The sequence below is a fragment of the Telopea speciosissima genome, chromosome 2, assembly GCF_018873765.1.
Source record: "Telopea speciosissima isolate NSW1024214 ecotype Mountain lineage chromosome 2, Tspe_v1, whole genome shotgun sequence".
Classification (NCBI taxonomy): domain Eukaryota; kingdom Viridiplantae; phylum Streptophyta; class Magnoliopsida; order Proteales; family Proteaceae; genus Telopea; species Telopea speciosissima.
Window position 1 is genome coordinate 3,605,764 of NC_057917.1, and position 15,244 is coordinate 3,621,007.

Sequence of the window (15,244 nt, forward strand, 5' to 3'; positions counted from 1 at the left end):
TCTTATATTTATAACACTTCAGCACTAGAATAAAATAGGATACAAAGACAACGATACCCTTGTACCCACGACACTATACTAATCCCAGTAATAGAACCGAAAATAACCTAAGAGAATGAAATAGACTAAAATACCCCTAGAACTTAACACTCCCCCTCAAGCTGGAGCATGTATATCACCCATGCTCAGCTTGTTACAACAATAACGAAAACTAGGAGCAAACAAAGACTTTGTGAACATGTCTGCAAGCTGCTCTGACGAAGGAACAAAGGGAGTCTCAATTAGCTTCTTCAAAATTGCATTCCGAACAAAGTGACAATCCACTTCAATATGCTTGGTCCTCTCGTAAGACAGGATTATTAGCAGCAATGTAGACAATTGCTTGGTTGTCAAAATACATCTTCATAGGTGTTGGCATAGGAAAACCCATCTCAAGAAGTAAAGACTGAACCACATCAGTTCAGCAGTAGTATGAACCATGGCTTTGTATTCTGCCTCAGCATTGGACTTGGCAATGGTAGTCTGTTTCTTACTATGCCATCTAACCAGGTTACCCCCAACAAAGGTACAATATCCTATAGTGGAATGATGATCACTAGCCAATCCTGCTCAATCTACATCAGAGAGCAGTGAGCACCACTAACTACATATGCCTATTGGGACGATAAATAAGCCATTTACCAGGAGCACCCTTCAAGTACCGAAGGATTTGAATTGAAGCATTCCAATGTGGTTTATGAGGAGACTGTATGGACTGATTGAGGACTTCGACAACAAAGGATATGTTTGGTCTTATGAGGGTCAGATATATTAATTTCCTAATTAAGCTTCTGTAAGAACGCACATCCGTGAGAAGTTCACCATCATTAACTCCAAATTTTTGATGAGGGTCCATAAGAATATCCACTGGCTTTGAGGCAAGCATACCTGTGTCAGATAAAGGATCCAGGATGTATTTCCTTTGAGATAGGCTGATTCCCTTTTTGCTTATGATAACTTCAATCCAAACGAAATAGTGGAGTTGACCTAAGTCCTTGGTCTGAAAATGCTGATGTAAGTATCCTTTTACCTCATCAATACCTACCTTATCATTACCAGATATTGATTTCATCCACGTAGACCACTAAGACAACTAACTTCTCTCCTTGTCAACGAACAAACATTGAATGATCCGAATAACACTGAGAAAAACACTTGGTCACAGTAGCACAAAAATTCTCGAACCAAGCCCGAGGAGACTAATTCAATCCATAAATTGCCTTATGTAACCTGCACACACGTCAACCATTCTCCCTCTGAGCAACATACCCTGGAGGTTGCTCCATATACACCTTCACGAGCAAGTCAACTCTTCTCACTGCTTTCGTTCTCATAAATCGCATGCCTACCAAACTACTTGGTTCCAAATCTCCCTTAGAAACCGTATCTCCACAAGTTTTTGCTTTCTCTATTCCTCTCAAAAGTCTTTGGATGTGTTTGTTATGTGCATGTTAACAAACCCAATCGCACTAAACTTGATCCCAAAGCCCTCAAGTGTCTCTTTCTTGGGTATTCTTCTACTTCCAAAGGCTACAAGTGCTATCACGCTTCTTCTCGTCGGTGTCTTCTCTCCAAAGATGTCACCTTCCTTGAATCTTGAAATAATTATGAAGAGATGTAGAAAGAAGGAAGAAGAAGAAGAAGAGAGGAAGAGGAAGAAGAGCTGTTGCGCAAGGTGGGAGTCACAACCGTTAATTGACTGCCCCCAAAACATTCAATATTAATATGTTTCAATAGGGTGAAAACCAAAAGACCAAAATACCCCTAAGAGGGAATTGTGAATTAGTGCTAGCGCTAATTCACGATTCCCTCCCCTTTACATCGACAACTTCTAACACTCCCCCTCAAGCTGGAGCATATATGTTAATCATGCCCAACTTGTTACAAATATAATCTACTCTCACACTCCCCAAAGACTTTGTGAACAAATCAGCAAGTTGCTCTCCAGTTCGAACATGACGAGGAGAGATAATCCCTTGTTGCAGCTTTTCACGAACAAAATGACAGTCAATCTCAATGTGTTTCGTTCTCTCATGAAACACAGGATTGGTAGAAATATGAATGGCAGCCTAATTATCACACCATAATAACATAGGAGAATCATCACCAAACCCAAGCTCTGCCATCAATTGTTTGATCCACATCAGCTCACTAGTGCTATGTGCCATAGCACGATACTCCGACTCTATTCTGGACCGAGCTACAACGGTCTATTTCTTGCTCTTCCATGAAACAAGATTTCCTCCAACAAACACACAATAACCTGAAATGGATCTTCGATCAACTGGAGATCCTGCCCATTCAGCATCACTAAAGCCTTCAGTCCTCCCATGACCATGATCAGAATATAGAAGACCACGGCCCGGAGCTTTCTTGATATAGCGTAAAATCCTTATAACTGCATCCCAATGAGACATCTGAGGAGAGGACATAAACTGACTCAGTACACTGACAGGAAAGGAGATGTCAGGTCTAGTCACAGTCAAATAGTTGAGTTTCCCTACCAGCCTCCGATACTTCTCTGGATCATCAAGAATATCACCATCATTTGCCATCAGTTTCAAATTAGGATCCATAGGGTATCCAAAGGTTTAGATCCCAGTAACCCTGTCTTTGAAAGCAAGTCAAGAACATACTTTCGTTGTAAGAGCGAAATCCCTTTCCGTGATTGAGCTACCTCAATACCCAAGAAATATTTCAGACGTCCTAGATCCTTAGTCTGAAATTGCTGTCCCAAATGTGTCTTCAAGCTCTTAATACCTGAAGAATCATCTCCTGTGATAACAATGTCATCTACATAAACTACCAAAAATATCCTCCCTGCATCAGAATGCCGGAAAAACACCGAATGGTCGCTCTCAGATCGAGTCAGTCCAAACTTCAACATAACATCTGTAAATCGGCCAAACCACGCCCTTGGCGACTGTTTCAGCCCATACAACGATTTCTTTAGCCTAGTATGAAATTGAGGAACATGAAGAACAGAGTAAAGGGAGATAGAAGATGTGACACGAATACTACCTTTACCAGAAATAAAGGAAAGGAAACCATCAACAACTTTAACCTTTTCCTTACCAGAACAGATAGAGTAGGAGTCATAACACTGAGATATGCCGGTCATATGGTCAGTGGCTCCGGAGTCAATGACCCACGTAGAGGTAGTGGAAGGGCCAGATGTAGAGGCCTGTAAAGTGGGAGCTAAAGAATCTGGCACTGCAGGTGTAGAAGTAGGACTATCCAGATATGACAAAAGCTTGCGAAATGCTGCAATATCATCCTGAGTGAGGGATGTGGTGTCTGTCTGTAGTCCATATGGAGATCCCATAGGTGCAACCTCAACCATCAAGGTGAATGCTCTAGCTCCCTCTCTCTTGCTGTTGTGTATACCAGGGGGACAGCCATAAAGTATCCAACATCTCTCTCTTGTGTGTCCAGACTTCCCACAATGGACCCTGGTGTCTTCCTCCAAGAGCTGACGTAATGTAGGAATACACAAAAAAACGAAATGATACTCAAATCCAATGGGGAGTACACACTCTACCCAAACAGAGACAGTTCTTATCAGGGAAGACTTCTCCAAACAACCTTTGTCGATTCACTCCTCCAAAGGACACACTTATAAGATGGGAGTAATACCCAAGGTCAAATGGGGAGTATATTCTCAACCCAAAAAGAACACAGTCCAACAGCCAAACAGGGCAAACAGCTCAAAGAAATTCAACACCACAACTGGAGAAGCTTAAACCACTTTCCTCATTAACACCAAGAAGCCCTCAGCCTCTTCTTCTGACCTCTGACATGAGAGGCAAACAAAGTGGGCAGAATCTCTACCCAAATTCTTCTTTCCAAGGAGTACAAAAAATTCTGCAGGGTGATAAACTAGTGAAAAAAAAATAAAGAGGAGCCATTTAACCATGCTGTGTGCAATGGAACTTCATCTCAAACCAACAAACAATCTCCATATAACTTCATGAACCAACCACCAAGAACTAAGCACAGCTACACCATCATTTCAGACCAAAAATATCAAAAAAGGCAAAATTGGTGGTACTGAGGGAAGCCGATAGAAAGGACTAGTGCACCTTCAACTCCCAACTTCAAGAATCAAGATCACAAACCAAAGATTCCCACTCCTTGGGCGATTCAAATGAGCCTAGCCATGTTGCAAATGATGGCCTGATGAGACAGAAACCAAAGATTGAAGAGAAAGCTGGCGGATTTACTGTAACAGCAACCAAAAAAAGGAGTTGCAGACCTTGGGCTTTCTTCCTTTGCAACCAAGCTTTTGGGGGGTTTGAGAGGGGGCCCCAAGACGACTTCAATGGGCCAGGTACCAACTCCAAAAAAGCTCTGATGAGGAAGAAGAAGAGCATTTTCAGTTCTCGGGGTTACTGTTCATGGAACAGTAATCTGCGCTGTCTTTCTTTGATTTGAGCTGCAAACAGGACAATGTCTTCTTTGAATGGTCTTCAAACTTCTCAAACTTCTTGTGTAGGACCTTTTTGATGATGAGAGAACTTCATTATATTACTTTTGTGTATTTCTTTACATGATATAACCTCCTATTGGAACCCTCTACGTTTTTTAGGGTTCCAAAGAAGGATACAAGGAAGCTAGGTGTAGAACGACTCTAAAACCAGAATCAGAGAGTGCTCTGTTACCAAGTTGGAAATGGTGTAAGATTAATCCAAGAGATAAGAGGAGAAGATAGGAAGTGAGAAGAGAAGGAGAGAAGAGAAGAAGAGAGAAAGAGATGGCAACCGAATAATGGAGAGAGTTATTTCCTCTCCCCTATTTGATTCCCTAATATGAAAATAGTAATTACAACCACCACCTCCCTAAGGAGATATAAGGTAAAACAAGAAAAGTACAACCCAAAAAAATAAGATACTAGACTAGTACCCAAACTACCCTTATTACATAGCTCTAACAAACTTATCACCTGGGGAATGTAAATTGAATGTTGATAATCCAAGAAACAAAATAGAAAATGGAGACTTATCGGCAAGCACAGAGGATGGCATACACACACAGCCAAAAGCCCGAGGAGGTAAATTGAATGTCGATAATCCAGGGAACAAAATAGAAAATAGAGATTTATTGGCAAGCACAGAAGATGGCATATGATTAATCAAGAAACATGCAGTGAGGACTGCATCACACCAAAATTGTTTGGGAACATGCATATGTAACATAATGGCACAGGCTACTTCAAGTAAATGTCTAGTTATCTATTCCGCCATTCCATTTTGTTGCGGAGTACAGGAACAACTAGTCAGATGAATCATCCCATGAATAGTACAAAAAGAAGAAATTTCATTTTGAACATATGCCAAAGCATTATTAGAACGAAAGACTTTAATAGGAATACTAAATTGAGCCTTTATTTCATTATACAAATTTTGAAATACAGATAAAAACTCGGAACGATCCTTCAAGAGGTACAACCAGGTAAGATGAGAATGATCATCGACAAAAGTGGCAAAATATCGAAAACCATTCATATTACTTGCACGACAAGGACCCCAAATATTTGAATGAACTAAAAAAAATAAAGATGGACTACGGGCCACGGGTTGAGAGGGAAAAGAAGCACGATGATGCTTTCCCAACTCGCAACCCTCACACTCTAACCTATCTAAGGACTTAAACTGAGGAAACAAAAGTTTTAATCTAGACAAAGACAAATGACCTAACCGACAATGCCACTGGAAAGGATACACCCCACCAACAGTGTTTCATGAAAGAACGAAACACATTGAGGTTGACTGTCATTTTGTTCGAGAGAAGCTGCAACAAGGGCTGATTTCTCCTTGTCATGTTCGTATAGGAGAGCAACTTGCAGATGTGTTTACAAAGTCTTTGGGGAGTGCAAGAGTGTATTATATTTGTAATAAGCTGGGCATGATTAAAATCTATGCTCCAGCTTGAGGGGGAGTGTTATCGAGATTCATGTAAGTCTCGGTATGGTGCTAATACCGAGACATGTGAGAGGGTAGTTTAGTCGTCTATGTAATTTGTTTTTTTATTTTGATTTCCCTGTTTTGCCCTTAGTTAATATATATTGAAGTTTAGTGGAAGATTACGCATATTGTGCAACTCCCGACCTGCACATCAGTTCTCTCTCGATTTTCTCCTCTCTTTCTTTTTTCTCTCATTGTTGACAGATACCATGTTCAAGATTGGGAAAAATATGACTTGTGTCAAATGTGACACATCCCTCTTTAATTATAATATGGAGGAGAATATTCTAGAATGAATACAAGACCATATTACCCCTATAAGACAATAAGACAATTTACCTTTGTACCCATTTACAACACGGTACTTAAGGTTGTTTCGGCGAAATATTCTGCGAAATTTTTATATGATATAATAAAAACTAAAGATAGCATTTTAATATGAATACACTACATTTAAGAGATAATGTGTCAAGTATAAGAGATCAACTTTAACAAGAAGACATTTTAACTGATGAATCAACTCATCATTTTCATTTTAGGTTGCTCTCGGCTACCTTCTTTAATACCAGTGATTGATGGAACTTTGCTCATAAAAAGCTTGGGATTCAGTGAAGAGAGTTCGGCTCTTGATCTTGAAGATTGGCACAAAACATGAGTTTTGAAATGTGCCCTAAATCTCACTTTTAACAAAACAATTTTAGAAATCAAACATTATGATTGAGTTTGAATGCAAAAGATTCCTTAGTCCATAGTTGGTATGTGTTTCGGCTGGAATCACTAAGACATGAAATTCATAAATGATAGAAAGTTTCTTTTTTTTTTTATTCTTTAAAAAAAAAGGATAATATATATTATTATGTAGAACTTGTAAATCTGGGATTGGATCAACAAGTAATCTAATTTTTTTTTGAGACCAAAATAACCAATGCACAAAAATGAAAACATTCATTGAATCAGCTATTTCATTTTGGCCACCAAAATGAAACATTTTGGGGTTTTCAGCCCAACACAAAATGGTATTTACAACTAAGCTCTATTGTGCTTCTTTTGCTTGATTTTGATTCTCTTTCGCATGGTAGGAACAACAAATTTTAAGTGGTTTTCTAAAGCAAGGCAGCACTCTTTGGTTTATAGGTTTTCTGCTTAACGTATCCACTATTATATATTTTTGCTTTATCTGATTCTTTTGAATAGGCCTAACATATTTATTATAAATTTGTTTTTTCCGTTCTAGTCATACAAAAGCAGGTTCTCTCAAAACTTGTGTTTATGAAGGAGTGAGAAACGCTTCCCTTTCGACAGGGTCCTTGATGGATATCAGTGAGCTGATCAATGCTGACATTGTGCTAACAACATATGATAGCTTGAAAGAAGACCTCTCACATGATTCTGATAGGCACGAAGGTGATTGTCGCACCATGAGATTCCAGAAAAGGTTAGTTCAAAACTCTCTTCAATGATGTTTTCAATGTGGCTGCTGGGCTTACATTTCGTTGAATCCAAATTTTTGCAGTCTTTTGTTCAGAAACAGATAATTATTAATTGATTTTATAACAATATAACCAAACTTTGAGGCATTGCTTCAACAAAATAATGCTTATGGTGTTTATAATTGAAGAAAATCCAGATTCAGTCACATGATAGCAGAGTCATTGTTGCTTGTTATACCCCTTTGGTTATTTGCTTTTTTGAAGGATCATCCAAACCGTTTTACATTTTCATGATACTTTCTCAGTTGCTTGCCTTGATGCGGTGTTATTTTTTGTTGGAACCGCTTCCTCTAAAAGGCCGACCTTGTAGGAAAGGGGGAAAACAATATGTATATCAAACAAGAGCTCTAACACGGCGGATTATCTAAAGGGGGAAACGGGTGGATAAATAATTCAACACCTATCCGCTCCCAGGGGGACTGGACACCGTGACCCTTGCTTGCTCTGATACCATGTTGGAACTGCTTCCACTAAAAGGCCGACCTTATAGGAAAGGGAGGAAACAATATGTATATCAAACAGGAGCTCTAACACGGCGGACTATCCAAAGGGAGACACGGGTGGATAAATAATTCAACATTTTTGTATACTTTTAAGATTAACTCTTTAACTGTGGTTCAGACTACAGAGTTGTCATGATGCCAAGGCATGCCAATATATGCGTTATCATGGTCTGGTATTCCTAGGCTGACACTGAGAGAGAAGGGGGGGGGGGGGAGAGAAATCAGTGTTCAATAAAAACTTCCCTCAACTGTACTTTCAAACCACACACTCAACTATCACTACACTGTCACTATACTGCTGTTATCAATTAACACACCACCGGCCGGAGCACTCCGTAATTATCGGCTACAGTTCGCATGCACCCTTGCCTTCAACCAAGAGAGGTCAGGCCTACCAAGGGTTGCATGCCCATCGAAATACACAAATTGGCAATACAAGCATGATATCCGTGGTTCGGCAGTGTGCCTATATCCACGGGGTAATGCCCAACCCTGGGCTTCGTGTATTACCCAACACTCAACAATTTAACTGCTACTAAAGTTCAGGAGCACCGACTCCTACTTCTTACAACGCCCTAACATTGTCAAGGGCTCCAACCCTCTTTACAATAGCATCCACTATCTATTAGGACTTTTAACAAACACTTATTGAGCATCAACTCAATTAGGCTTACAATTTGCAAAAGCAAGGTAAAAACCAAATCCTAGTAACTCACAACATGTAGTTAATACATTTCAACTTGAAATCACCTATGCTAGTTACCAACAATGTAAGGGAATGGTTTAGAAGTTACCAAAGTGGACTAGCCACTTGAAGAACTCCTCTTGAATGGCACAAACACTTTACACACCTTCAAATTCCCACTCACACTCCCAACTAATGATCTTGAGTTCTTCTTCAATAGAGCATAACCATTAACATTTTCACTTCAATGTATCTTCAAAAACACTTACAAGGTAGTTGAAAGAATCTATGGCCTTTGATGCTAACGTCCCAATCGGAGATTGGATGGCTGAGATAATTTAAGTTCAAAGTTCAGCCAATAGAAAAATTCCAAATGAAATCTTAGGTGCGAGTGTAGGTGTACGTGTGCGTCACGGTGGTATAGGGACACCAAGGGTGTAGAGGATCATGCCTTTTGAGAGCTGTTAGATCCGCATAAGATGGCGTGACGCATTAAAGGTTGTCGGATCGACTACTGACATGACAATCTGACGTTGTCAGACTTTGAAAAGCGTGGACCAATGAGAGCCAGAGGAGCGGTATCCTAAAGAGCGTGTGGAAAATACGTGAAATGTTAAAGTACTCGTTAGTGAAGTGCAGTTTGTAACAACTGCAAAAGCAAATACACGTTTTGAGTGCTGGTGCACAGCCTTTGGATCGGAATTTTGGACTGCACTATATTTCGGCAAACCGTAGGACATCTTTTGGCATCTGAAAAGCGCTACGGTGCACGTGTGCTGCACCGAGGCACCTTACTTTGCTGAGCCCTAGTCAATGTGTTGCCTACGAACACGCTTTTGAGTGCCCAAATAGATTCCATAGAACAAAATCTCGAGCTTGCACTTTTCTCGGTAATAGTAATACACTTCTTATTGAGGCATGAGGACATTGTGAAGAGATGGGATGAGTTTATTTGTGACCTACTAAATGAAGTTATGTCGAGTAGAAGTTAAAGAAGTGTGGCGGAAGTTAAAGAAGCCTTAAGAAAGATGAAAGCAGGCAAGACACCAGGTCTAGATGAGTTTCCAATAGAAGTGTGGAAAACCCTAGGAGGTTGTGGGGTTTATTGGCTACCAAGCTGTTTAACAGGATTATAAACACAAGGAAGATGTCAGATGATTGGAGGAGAAGTGTTGTAGTTCCTATCTACAAAAACAAAGGTGATATTCAAAGCTACAATAATTATAGAAGCATAAAGCTTATTTGTCATACTATGAAACTTTGGGAGAAGGTTATTGAAGCCCGTTTGAGAAGAGAGACTCAGATCTTGGGGAACCAATTTGGCTTTATGCCAGGTAGATCCACGATAGAAGCCATCTACTTATTGAGGAGGCTCATGGAAAGATATAGAGATAGTAGGAAGGATCTCCAAATTGTCTTTATTGACTTGGTAAAAGCCTATGACCGAGTCCCTAGAGATTTAATCAGGCATGTTGTAGTGGGGAGAGAGGTTTTGAGTAAATATGTGGATCTAATTAAAGACATGTATGAGGGTGTGGTGACTAGTGTGAAATCTGTGGAAGGTCAAGGCAAAGAATTCCCAATTACGATTGGGTTGCACCAGGGATCAGCCTTAGCCCTTATCTATTTGCGCTTATAATGGACGATCTAACTAAGAACATTCAAGACGAGGTTCCCGTGGTGTATGCTCTTCGCTGATGATATCGTTTTGGTGGATGAGACAAAAGAAGGGGTTGACTCTAAGTTGGAATTTTGGAGGTCAACCTTGGAAACAAGAGGCTTTAAGATTAGTGGAACAAAGACGAAGTATATGATGTGTAATTATAGTCACACTATGATGGATACTGATATGGTGCGAATTGTGGAAAGAGAGTTACCACAAAGTGACTATTTGCTGGGGTCAAGCATAAGTAAAGAAGGTGATATAGAGGATGATGTTTCGCTGAGAATTAAAGTGTGATGGATGAAGTAGAGAGGTGTGTCCGGAGTGCTGTGTGACCGACGTATTCCTTTAAAGCTTAAAGAAGAGTTTTACAGGACTATTGTGCGACCGACTATAATGTATGGGGCAAAATGTTGGGTAGTTAAGAAGTGTCATATCGATAAGCTATGTAGCCCAAATGAGGATGTTAAGATGGATGTGTGGAAAAACAAGGTAGGATAAAGTACAGAATGAACGTATTCGAGCTGACTTGGGAGTCGCCCCGATCAATGACAAACTCCGGGAGAGTTGTTTAAGGTGGTATAGTCATATTCAATGGAGGCCTATGGATGCCCTTAGAAGGAGGAGTGATATGATTACGATTGAAGAAGCTAAAAGAGCTAGGGGAAGACCTAAAATGACCATAGGAGAAGTGGTGAGGAAGGATATGCAGAATCTAGGTTTTGTACCAAGTATGACCTTGGATAGAGCCTATCATAGTTGTCAAGGCGTCACCTAGGCGACGACTAGTTGTCCAGGCGGTGGTATTTTGAAGGCTGGTCATGTGACGTTTTATGTTTACTTCAAAATGCGCACGTCTTGGTCTTCAAGGCATCCAATGGGCATTGCCTTGGGTGCCTAGGACGACTTATTGAGCAAGTTGTCTGCCTTATTTCTGTTTTGTTTTTTTAAAAAAAAAAAAGAAATAGCTACTTAGTTTTTTGGTTTATTCTTATTCTAACATTCCTGTTTGATTCTGTGCATGGTTTTTAAGTGTGTGAGATGCATGGGATCAACTCTTTAAGTGGGGAAAAAAAAAAATACAAATCGTGAAACAACCTAATGGGCTCAAGAGCAAATCATGAAACAAATTATTCAACGCTTCAACTCTTCCATGACCTGTCAAGCTAGGGTTTTGGAATCCTCCGTCCGGCAGTGTAACTACTCGTGAGTCGTGAAAGGTGAAACAACTCTTCCTCCTCCGGCTCAAGCTCAACTGATGGTATGTATGTGTGTGTGGTTTTTTTCTTCTTCTTCTCTTCTCTTCTCTTCTCTTCTTCTTCCTCATCTCTCACTGTGGCTGAGAGTCAGAGACTCACTTGACAGTCACTCGATTCACTTCCACTCAATTTCCCCCCTTTTTCCTCTGCTACTCATGGTATGTTTTTTGCTGCTGAAGTCGCTGCCCACAGCCTCACTCCTCGGCTCAAGCTCAATTTTCGGACTTCCTCCCCCGGCTCAAGCTCAACTCATGGTATGTGTGTGTGTGTGACTGTGTGCGTGTTTTTTTTTTCTCCTCTTCTCTTCTTCTTTTTCTTCATCTCTCAATGTGGCTGAGAGTCTGAGACTCACTTGACGGTCACTGACTCACTCCTACTCATTTTTCCCCCCTTCTTCCTCTGCTACTCGCGGTAAGTTTTTTTTTTCTTCCTGTTGCTACTGCTGAAGTCGCTGCTCACAGCCTCACTCCTCTACTCCTCACGGTAATTTTTTTTTTTCTGTTGCTGCTGCTGAAGACGCTGCTCACAGCCTCACATCCCCTTCCTCCTCTGCTCCTCACGGTATTATTATTATTATTATTATTATTTCTGTTGCTGCTCTATCTGAATTCTGAAACTGCTACAGATCAACTTTAGCCTTGTCTGTTTTTTTTTGATCTATTCTTACATGTTTATCCTTGTCTTATATGTTAAGCCTTGTTTCTGAGACAGTCAAGTTTATTTCTTATATGTTACTGGTGTAAGCAGTAACAGATTCCTATTCTATTCTATAAAATACACTACTTATTGCAATGTTGTATATTTGGTAATGGTAATATTATTAGTTTATTACTATTTGCTTATTCTTGTTAATCTGGTAATTTTATTTTATAGCTTTGTTCTTTTTTATGAATATACTTTATATCTTATATTTTGTTCAATTTTTGTTGTGTTTCTCATTTTTGCAAAATATAAATGTTGATTCTTGTCTCTTGATGTTGCTTAAAGTGTTGATTTTTTCTCATGATGTTGCTTAAAGTATTGATTATTGTATTTTGATATAGCTTTAAGTGTTGATTCTTGATAAGCAATGTAAAATAATTATATCATTGCTATACTAGATATAATAGATATATTAAAAAAATACTAGCGTAGCCTTAGGCGCCTTGGCAATGCCTAGGTGGGCGACTTGTTGCCTAAGCGCTTAGACAGCCCTCCACCGCCTTGGCACCGTGCCAACTATGAAGCCTATTGGAGGGCAAGGATCCACGTGACAGACCCCATATAGCTGAGATTCTCCTGTCGTGTTGGGTTGTGCCTGTTTCCTCTTACCATCCTTCATCTGTCTTTTTCCTAATTTATTTCCATCTCTCATTTGGCATTTTCTATTTTTCATTTCTCTTCTCTTTCCTGATCCCTCTTTTCCCATCTTTTCTTTCCTTTTTTGGTTGGAACTCAGTTTTCCATAATTGGTTTTGTTTGGATCCATGTTGCCGACCCCATTAAGTTGGGATAAGGCTGAGTTTGTTGTTGTTGTTGTACACTTCTTATTGAGGCATCAATACACCGACCAATGGGAAGACAAGAACCTGGATCGTAGCGGAACTCCATTAATGCGTGCTATTCAATGGGAATAACCACTGATGTGGTTCATTTCAAGCCCTCTATCTGGAATCAACTGAACTTTTCATAATTTCCCACAACTCCCTCCGCCTTTTTGCATCATCATTTAAGTCCTTTCGACTTTCATATTTATTTTGCATTAGCCCCCGAGGCATAATGCATTCAATTAACTACAGAATGCTCAACGAGAAGAACACTCAAATATTGACTAAGGCATGAAAGCCTTGTGCGCATGCCCAATATGGCCAGGCCATGCGCGTGGGGGCCTTGCCGCCCAAGCTTCTGCCTTGACACAGGGCGATGCTACCCAAGCTTCTGCCTTGACACAGGGAGATGCTGCCCATCTGCTAGCCCATGGTGGTCTGTGCCGCCCATGCAGCATGGCCTTGTGGCCCTTTTGACGCCCATTTGTATGGGGCCTGTGGCCATCCATCCACTGCTATGCTGCTTTGCCCGTGTGACCATATGTCTTCGACTTTGCCACCTCATACCTCGATACTTGCCATCTCAATGCCATGTCATCAAGCCATGTAAGCCCTTGATGGGCCCAACAACCTTATAAACACCAAAACCTCTCCAACAAACATATTACCATCATTTCAAATAATTCACAACAACTAGGCCATTACCACCACATATTGACCCATGCAAAATTACCCATGCAAAATTACCAAAACTCCCTTGTGCTTTCCAAACACATCATCAACCATACCAATGCCATGAAAAATTATGAAAACGTCCCTGGGAACCAAAACACACCGAACACGTGCCGAATCATCCCGAAAGCATCCGGAATCAGTAGAAAACCTTCCCAGCTCATCTCTAACACTTCCAACATATCCCAACACCTCGACCATCACATTGTTGCCAACAATGACAACACCCAACTATACCAAATGCCCAACAAGCTCCCCCTTTGGAATTGTTGGCAACATTTCACCACCATCTCTTCTCTTCTCTCCCTTTGACAACAAATACAAAGGGTGAGGCTGCTCCCCCTGCATAGACTCAACCATAGGAGTTCCCACCGCATCTTCCTATCCTCTGGAGAGTTGGTGTTCTATGTACACACACCTACTTCCCCTACATCAATACCACCTAAGGTGGCTTGTATTTAACCATCCCAAGTTTGTCACAGAGCCTTTCAAAGTTGTTCTTTGGGAGTGATATGGTGAAAATGTCGGCCACTTGGTCAGTTTAGGCACAAAATCCAATCTCAATGCATTGGTTGTGATCTTCTCTTTCAAAAAGTGATATCGTATATCAATGTGCTTGGTTCTTGAGTGTTTCACAGGATTCTTGGAAATGTTGATGACACTCATATTGTCACACATAATAGTCACTAGCTCATCACTGTGAATTCCAAAATCAGAAATTTGTTGTTTCATCCACAATACTTGTGTACAACTAGTTGCTGCTGCGATGTACTTAGCCTCAGATGTAGAAACTAGAAAGTGATACAGATTCGTGCTTCTTACTATGCCAGTCCACCAAACTCTTTCCCAAAAAGAATGTACCACCACTGGTGCTCTTCTTGTCATCTATACTACCAGTCCAATCTGCATATGAAAATGCTGTAAGAGTGAAATTTTCAATTTTTGGGTACCATAACCCATACTCCATTGTGCCTCTAATGTACCTAAAAATCCTCTTAACTGCCAACAAGTTTGTCTCCTTGGGACTGGACTAATGCTCTCAAATACAACAAATGGCCTATACTTTGTTTGATCCACCAAAGCTAACTCATCATTTAAACCCAGTTTACAACCAACAACCATGGGAGTTCCTATTGGTTTGCTATCCTCCATCATAAATTTCCTCAACATCTCCTTGACATATTTTGTTTGGGAGATGAAGATGCCCTTTTTCCTTTGACTCACTTGCAAACCCAAAAAGTAAGATAATTCCCCCAACAGTTTGCAGAGAGGATGAAAAAGGAGTTTGAAATGTCCTCTGTCATTACATATTAGTTACTGTCAACCTTGCCTTTCCTCAGTCCCAACTGATCTAGTTATGTATCTAACCTAGATTACCATGCCC

The 15,244-nt window shown here is 40.4% G+C and overlaps 1 protein-coding gene across 1 annotated transcript in view; it reads left to right on the forward strand.

Moving 5' to 3' along the window:
* Positions 1-15,244, forward strand: part of LOC122649521 (E3 ubiquitin-protein ligase SHPRH-like) — a 40,487-nt gene that overhangs the window by 6,832 nt on the left and 18,411 nt on the right. Inside the window, exon 6 of the mRNA XM_043842706.1 lies at positions 7,237-7,437. Within this exon, the coding sequence (XP_043698641.1) occupies positions 7,237-7,437 (201 nt within the window). The remainder of the gene's footprint in view (positions 1-7,236; positions 7,438-15,244) is intronic.